At 34.2% G+C, this 9,241-nt stretch overlaps 1 protein-coding gene across 1 annotated transcript; it reads right to left on the minus strand.

The window, feature by feature from the left end:
• Positions 1–6,607: 6,607 nt before the first annotated feature.
• On the minus strand, positions 6,608–7,853 carry LOC119833422. The gene is made up of 2 exons (XM_038357418.1): positions 7,640–7,853; positions 6,608–7,395 (listed from the first exon to the last, which is right to left on the minus strand). The coding sequence occupies exon 2, from the start codon at positions 7,393–7,395 to the stop codon at positions 6,802–6,804; it is 594 nt and encodes a 197-aa protein (XP_038213346.1). The 5' UTR covers positions 7,640–7,853; the 3' UTR covers positions 6,608–6,801.
• Between the last annotated feature and the right edge of the window lie 1,388 nt (positions 7,854–9,241).

The raw sequence follows: 9,241 nt of genomic DNA on the forward strand, positions 1-9,241 counted from the left end.
ACGTGGGCGTCAGGCTGACTAGCTTTGCGAGAACAAGTACATTGTGTGACTAACAGAGCTAGGTCGATAATATAATATATATTATATATATCTAATGTGATAATATATGAATTGAAAATTTGTCAAATCTACGAATTAGATTTTTCAATTTTCAAAATAAAACGCAAACACTTCACCACTTTACTTCAAGCAATTATTTGTTTAATTACATAAAAAAACATGACCAGCTTTAATATTTGATACCGTTTAGAGAATCATGTCATTATTTTAATTGTAACTATAGTACGAAACCTCTAGGGACATCACTCGGCGATAAACTGTCACATAAAGATATGCCACTCTTTTTTCAGGTAATTAAATTACTTTAAAGTGTGTAAACAATATAAACAAAATAAAACGGTATGCTTAAATCAAAAACAATCAACAACTTTTCAATATTGATTCAAAGTTTAGCTCGGAAAACGTAGACATTTTTCTTGTAAGCCAAAAGGAAATCTCGTGTTGTACAGGAGCATTTGCACAATATTTGAAAGCTAAAGTTTCAAATAACAGTCGACACACGATATTATGTCAAACGTTGACGCAATCCCATTCCGACATGGACGTAGTTCGCCGCACCTGGCTGTATAAGATCCGAATTTCTAGCTATTGGAACTCAAAACTTCTCGTTTTACGAATTGATTCTTTTATGTTCTAGCGTTCGGCGAATTTAATGTTAACGACAATGAAATGTGGACGGAAAATATTGCGGAAAATATCAGTGCAGTAAAGCTGGCTCGGGGTATAAACAGTGTTTACAAAATTTTCATTATATCTGCAAATATTGCCTGTTTCCTTTTTCTCTCCCTGCTAAGACTTTTATCTCAAAGCAAACCAGACAAACTAAGTCTAACTCGGTTGCTCGCTATTACATAAAAACGACCATAAAAAAAGTCACTGACAAATAGCATTAAATCAATCAGATATCTTGCAATTAACGCGTGAAAACTTCATCTTATCACACGCAAACGGCCTCGCAGACTCAACTAGTTTTTCAAATAATAACTGTTACCTCAGCTCTTCATATTGTATAGCGCCATTCCAAATTCCCTTTTCCCTTAGTCACAGTTCGATGGGACGGTAATCCGACAAGACCGGAGATGTATCAGGCGCAGGACACACTTTACCTGCTCTAGCGACGGGGTGAGGATGCCAATTTCCTTCCACGATAATATTTTTCTCAATATTATGAGACCAATAACAATAATTTTGTTCTTAAAATAATTAAGAGATGGACATATTTTCTGTAAGTTGTGTTTGTGTGCCATTATAAAATATAACGTAAATCATTACTTCGATGGTGTAAATATTGATAGAACTATAATTAGGTTAGTACTACATTTAATTGAAATAAGTTATCTTATGGACTCAGTGTTCTACAAGCTACAATTTACAATATTTTTAGGTACAAATACCTACACTTTTTATAGGAGTGCTCTTGAATTGCTGTAATACATAGTCTTAGCAATGATTTATTATTGATTTGAAAAAATAATTTCTTCGCAGAAGTACCAGCAAGATAATATGTTTTAGTTATTCTTTTTAAATCATTTCAATTGAGACTTTTAGAGGCTTTCGGTTTTACTATCTAACATCATTTAGTTTGAAAACCAACATTATATGTTTAATGTAGTTGACATTGTTATCTTTCAAAAGACTAGACCAAAAGTTTACAACGAATTTCCAATAAGTTCGCCAACAAAAAACAGCAAAGGTGTTTTCGCTATCTTTTGTTCCGCGAAATGTTATTTTGCGTTTAAAACACAACAAAGTTAGACGGAAAGGCGAATTGTGAACAATACTCAATCAATTTCACAATACGGTAATATTTTGTTTCGCAGCTGCCGCGGATATTCTTTTATCTTTGGAATTCCGGCATTGTTTCATGGGAATGTTTTATTAAAAAAAGTTCAGCTTTTCATCTTTGTTGGAGTTTTCTATATAAAGAAATGAATTAATGTTGCTGTTTCTAAATATCTGTTTAAAGACAACAAGCATGTCTATAACTACTTTTTTTTTTTATTCAGAAACAGAGCATTACCACAGATTTCTGAATAATTACCATATAGAACTATCCAGTAATCTTCACTATCAGTCACTCAGTCTGCTTATCTCGAATCCTTTGCTCTGATTTTTATTATTCAAGTGAGTACTGATCAACAATCTTAATCGTGTGTGTTATTTATGCAACTTAAATTAATCAAAGTTTTGTTTAGGTATACGTAACGTCTGCTGAATTTGAAAACCTCCAGCTAGCTACAGCTTATTCAATATAACAAAGGCGATGTAAAAGTAAAACTCGAACAATGTTTGATCGGATGTTGTATGGATCTGATAATGCTAACTAACTTTCGGACAGTTGATTGGAGTTTGTAATTAAGTTCCGATTTATCGTTTCGTTCGACGCAAAATACAGTTTCAAGGATTTATTGGAAAAAATAACAAAACTAGTAGTTCACACGTTTTTAATGTGGACACTGTAATTGAAAATCAATTATTAAGCATTAATAAAGTTAAATTAATATAGTTTGGCCAACGCGCAAACTTTGAAATAAAAGTACTACTTTTTATCCGACTTTTGACTATGATTTTTTTGTTCGTTTTGTTTCTCAATAACGCGGTGGATTCTCAATAGATTAACGTGATTCTTTGTGTTTGAGGAAAATGTCACCATTTGGTCCCATTTCAGTATCTGATGCCACCCTGCCGAGACTGCCTTTTTCAAGTAGAAAACATTTTGTTATAATAAGCTTTTATCTATTTATCTTAAATAAAATATTCGTTCCTAAAAGCCAAACCTTACTATTTGAGCGTGTTTATTTACAGGAATCTATTTCAAATAGCCGGTGGATCGTGCACAAAGAAAGGTAAACAATATTGAATGGGTATACTCGTATAAGAAGTCTGCACGTGACAGCGAGCTCGCCGACCAACTGCAGACGGGATAAAAACTCTATTTTACCTAACAAAGATGTAGGTTCCTAATGGTGGACGAATGTTTAAAACAAGTCGAGCAGTTTTTGAGTTAAATAATAAAGAAAACAAGTACATCTTTATTCTATTATAATATTATATTTTTACTTTATTTAATAATATTTATTATTCGAAGAATTTCGCTGCAGTACCACACCGGTAGACGAGACTTTTATAACAGTTATTAATGCTTTACAGTATTTTTTATCTTCCTAACAGTGAAGACAGTCGAAAAGTTTATCAGAGTTTAACTAAGTCAAACAAATAACAAAAAATCTCTAAACGTCATCATTAAGAGAACTTTATAATTGTCACGAATCAACAACATTTGGAAAATAGGAAATTAGTCCTCCCATAGCTTTGGTTGCGTGCACTGTGAAATTTTGTACTCATGGATTTAAAAATATGAGATTTAACATTATTTACGTCTAGAGATGCGTATATTTTGTCAACTATTTATGAATCTAACAAATATGTTATAAAACCTCTATGTTATTTATATTTCATTAAATACCTCAATTAAGAACATACCTATTCGAGATTTTATCATACATCATGCAAACCGACACAGAAAAAATACTTAACATTATTTTGAGGTCTATGAAACATTCATCGAATAAAACTTACTATTTTTAAAGAATATTCATTAATATCCACAAATGGTTTGGTTATTGTTTTATTAGTTGTATTCATTATAAATTATGTATAGTTTATAAACTTCATTTTACATAAAGTACATATTTACAATTGAAGCAATTAATAAAACATTAAACAAGTATATTAGTATCCAATTATGGATGATTTTCAATGATCGACAGAGATGCGACACATCCGTATGGGCGGGAGGGTAGCCCCATCCCCCTCCCACAATAGGCCTGGATAATTGACTGTAACGATAGATAGAAGTTATAAGCAAACGATGTAATTAACTACTGAATGGCTGGTTAATAGTCACTTACCTCGCGTTCACAAAGCGGCTTGATGAAACAAAACATTTCCGAAGCCCCATTTAGATAATATCTTCCATTGGTTTGTGTTATTTATGTATATCGTATTGTAAATTGAAGTGTTTAGGTATGATTATAGATAAGGCGAAAAGGTGGATATTTTTAAATCGGTTTTCAATAATTATTCGGCCCAAAAACTTAATTCTCGGTGGTGATAATTAGCGATACGTGGTGCGAACGCAAACTCTGGCTGCTTATATAAGTGATCTATCAATACCATCCTACTAATATTATAAATGCGAAAGTTTGTAAGGATATGTGTGCGTTTGTTACACTTTCACGCATAAAGTACTGAACCGATTGCAATGAAATTTGGTATGCAGAAAGCTGGACAACTGGAATAACAGATATAATTTTTATCCCGATATTCCTACGGATACGGACGTACGCGGGTGAAAACGCGAGGCGCAGATAGTACTATATATAATAGAAAGATGACGTTAAATAACCGAAAGATGTCCCTCCACTTTTCTCTTATCCTTTGCGCGCATTCAAAACTAGTAAACTCAGATAACTACCTCGGTTATAAATAGATTGAAATGTAAATAATAGGTACCCTTTCCCCAACGTGTATTGCCTCTAGCGTAAGCTTAAAATTTGCACGTAGCGTGGGGACTTCCTGTGTGAAAGGTTTACATACGTTAGCGGGTGAAGAACTAAATATAAACACGCCTCCTGATTATCTTAGAAGCTCTTTATGACGTCAATAATATGTACTCTGACGATGATAAAAGTGGGTTTTGTCCATACTTATATTTTAATTGAATAATTATTTGTTCGTCTGTAGAAAATAAGATAACAAAACTCTTTACTGGACTTATTAAGACATTTCTTGAAACAATAGAATGGTGGATTTTCCTGCGTGACTTTGGCTATGCTTTTTTACCCGTATCTAGATAGAATCTACTATAAAATAAATCATAGATAGCTTACATACATTCTACCCGCAGCTTCGCTCGCGTAGTCAATTAAAAAACAATGACATCCGGGGCTTATCGTACATAGTTCCCATTCTCGCTGAATATTCCAGATTAAAACCTATTCCCAGACAATATTATATGTTATTTTATCGGGTATAAGACTATATTTGTATCAAATTTCATTTCAACCTGATCGGTTGTTCAAGCAAGAGACAAACAGACAGATAGGATAATTTCCACTTTTTTGTATTATTATTAGGGATTAAACGAGTAACAAGCATATTATATTCCCTTTTCTATTTCGATGACTATGTTGTTTGTATCATATAATTAGTGTGGGAGTTGAGCACGCTTCCGCACGAATTAGGCCAGCTCGTATCGGGGCCACATCCCACAGAAGATCGCTGTAAATTAGTAGCATGCTACAGTTTTTTTTTTTTTGGTATGTCGGGGAGCCGGCCCTGAAAGTCCTTCTTACCTTACCCTTCCCAGTTTATTCCTTCCATTAATCCTTACCTTATCCCTTGCCCAGTAAAGTTGACATACATTTGCAAATGATTAGAGCCAGCAACGGAATATAGGAAAGAGATTATTACCCTAATAAAACTTATGAATTATCTTACCGCATTTTAATTGATATGAAACACTGTTATTACTATGTTACTCATGATATCAAAAGAGATATTTAAAAAGAAATACAAATAAAAAGGACTCATTTTAACCTTACTCGTGTATTTCTTTTCAAAAAGAGTAAGTTAAAACTCCCCGCTTTTAATAAATTTGTTCGCGCATAAATAAAATACTAATTAATTATGAAAATTATATATAAGTTAGATGAGAAAATTATTAAACTTTGAAATTAATTATTCCATTCTGTAGCTGCAAGTTTATTTGCCTTAGAAGAAAGGAAAAGAAAGAATTGTTTTACATTATGTTATTCAATTTGTTATTTATGTTAAAGTTAGTGACAATGGTTTGTCAACCGACTTTTAAAAAAAAGGAGATTTCCTATTCGAGAATACTGAGAACTTTCAAACGGGTGAACCGATTTTGATGATTCTTTTTTTTATTGTAATTTGGTGCCTCCCGTGTTCCATTCAAATATGTATTGTCTAGTTCTGACAACAAAACCGTTTTCATCAAAACTAGTGTGTTATTGTCAAATCATTGCTATATTATAAGTCTCCGCAAATCTATTACCTTCATAAATATATTCGTATTAATGTAGGTTTGTCAAACCATTCATAAAAGGTTTTGACTATAGACGAGTCCGCGGATTAAGCTCTCTATTTATGTTACAACCTTTAATAGAATTATCGGATTTCATTGTCCTGTAGGATGGACAGGAAATATTTTTCTTCTGTATCATACATAATGCTTGGTATTACTGTAAACATAACCCCCTTAATATTAAGGAAATTGTTGGTTGAGCAACTTAAAACACAGCTAGTGTTTGATGCCTGGCTTTGAATGCTTCAAATCTTGTTTCATGTATCCTAGTGCTTCGACTCTTAAAATACACTATTATCATTAGATGTAATTATTGAAATTGCGAAACTGATGGATATACATTCCACGAAACTAAAGGATAAATGAATTCGATTCTACAGTGTAGTAAAAGAGGGTAATGGGGGTCACTTAAGCGAGAACTCAAATAAAATTTTAATTAAAAAGAAAGTATTTATTATAACTGCGTTTAAACATAATTTGCTTATTAAACTATCATTAGAGATCAATTTCAGTCACTTTGGCAATCAACTTTGGAAATTATAAAAGTTTAAAAAAAAAACAGATTTGACTCCCATTACACCAACGTAGGGGTAATGGTGATCACCTTGGGGGCAATCGGAGTCAAATAAAATCTAGCATACGTCGCAAAGATAACTTTCAGCTGACTCCCATCCAGTGCACTCCGCGTGAGCCCATAGTCCACACGAGGTACACCTGTACCACATCTCGTTATTTCTTCCGAATTCGTCGCATACTAGGCATCTGTTTCTAGCATCTTCTGCGTCATCCATCATCCTCATCGTCCTGGCATAAGTCGTCAGTGCCAACATCTGATATAGAAGTTTCGTTCTGTTCTTGTAATACTTGGCCATTGTAGCCATTTTTGAAGCTTGATTAAAATTATGCTTCACATTTAATTTTTCAGCATATTCGAAAGCGACTCTTCTGATTTGATTAACAGTGCAACCATAGAAAATATTTGCAATTTTCTTCACCAAGTTCGCTAGCTCGGCATCTTCCTCACGACTAAAGACAGTAAATCGTCCTAGATGTGGTGCTAAGGTAGAACCTTTTTTTATACTCTTCTGAAGGCTTGAAAAAGGGATTCCCATTACTTTAGCAGCATTTCTTATAGAAGAACCGCCATCAATGAGCTGTATAGCTTTATTTAGACTATCAGAAGACCAGGAAGCCTTTTCAGTTGTCCTGACGCGTACTTTCGACATCTAGAAAGAAATAATAAAAACATGATTCAACAGCAACGCAAAGTTGCGGGCAATAGTAATCACTTGTGGGTAATGGGAGTCACCTGACTCTCATTACCCACAACTACACTAATGAGTAAAAAATAAAATAAAAAAAAAAACTTTAATACACTGATATAATCTGAACTGCACATCACAATTTGAAACGTCTAACTTAGTAAGTGTAAATGTCATAACCGCATACTGTAAGATATTTGGTACTTACCTTCTAATTTGCATTTACGAAAAATTACATCAGCGAAGTGCAAAAGCAAAACATGGTCGTTTCTCAGTGGCGCATGAGTGGACTGGCGGGAGCCGTTCGTGGCTGTGCGGGGGCCCGAAGCGGGGGCTGAGGACGCTGTTTACGCGTCGGTCTCATGTTGTGTTTCGTTGTGGTGTGGGTGACTCCCATTGCCCGCTGACTCCCATTACCCTACTCTCCCCTATACTTTTTTTTTTTTGTCTTTTGGTTACTCACCAGTTCTAAATGTAGATTTAACTGCCTCAAGCAACGTTTGTGATTTTTTTCAAGTGTCTTATTGAAGTTATTTTGAAGCTTCCTCGCTGCTAGCGTTTCTCAATTTACGCCGAATCTGTAAAATTTTATTCTTTATTAAATAAATTCGAACAAATCTTTTATCATATACAAACCGTTTGAAGGTTTTCCAAAACTCACATTGGGCTTTCATCGAATATATCTTACTTTACAATTTAATCCCTAGGGAATAATGAGAAGGAAATATTTACAAAGGGCTGAGGGATCGGACCTTGGAAGGATTAAGAATTCTGCTTACTTTGCCATAATACAAACGCTTTCAATTTATTTGTTATTTTTAATTGTGTATTCCCGACAGGAGGTTTTATATTGGAGTTTGTTTTTATTGAGTTACCAGGGTGGTATGAGGTAAAGGAGTAAACTAATATGATTATGATGAAATAAGGCATTATTAAAATAGGATGTGTTTCTCTTTTAGCAGAGTTAGGTTCGTTCGTAGGTTCGTAGGTTCGTTCGTTAGGTTCCGATGGGGTTGCGGTCGAATACCAACCAGCCTCCATTGCCCCTTCACTACTGCTTGGCAGAAACGCATTTGGCATTGAGCCGTAGATCTCCTCTAAGTGAGATTTTTAACGCAGACTATACTGAATCGAATACAACAATTCTCACTTGAAACCACTCACTCATATACTGTACAAATATCCGTGAAAGTCGAACAAAAGCATAGCATTCAAAACGTTCATCATATGGGGGACTTTCAGTGCATCTACTAAACTCTGGATAATTCTCGGGATCCCGTTAACTAATTGAAGCGTACAGCGCTGCACGCTAAGGCTGTATAATTGCGGACGTCAAAGTGGTCTCAAGTGCAGAAGTAATAAAGCGCTTGGAGCGCTGCAGGTGACGCGGGGACACTATCACTAACCGCTTTATGGTGGAATTAAGCCCAGTGTGTTACATGTACGACTTTGCAACGATTGGTGAAAGACATCCGTGATGTATAAAAGAGTGTTTAATGTCTCTGTTACAGTAAAAAACACCACTTATCTGTACTAATATTATTTGTGTTATGCATCTGTACTAATATTGTATTTGTTTGTTTGAACGCACTAATCTCAGGAACTACTGGTAAGATTTTAAAAATTCTTTCAATATTATATAGCCCATTTATTGAGGAAGACGGACCACTAGTACTTAAATAAGTGAAGATAGGTATTTTGCATTCGAATTATAATCGTATTAAAAAAAAAATTGATATAGTGTCCAATTGTTTTGTAAGTTGATTAATGTATAAATAAAAAAAGGCAGTACCGGGGTGTCCCCTATTAA

Source organism: Zerene cesonia, chromosome 17 (assembly GCF_012273895.1).
Source record: "Zerene cesonia ecotype Mississippi chromosome 17, Zerene_cesonia_1.1, whole genome shotgun sequence".
In the NCBI taxonomy this organism is placed as follows: Eukaryota; Metazoa; Arthropoda; class Insecta; order Lepidoptera; family Pieridae; genus Zerene; species Zerene cesonia.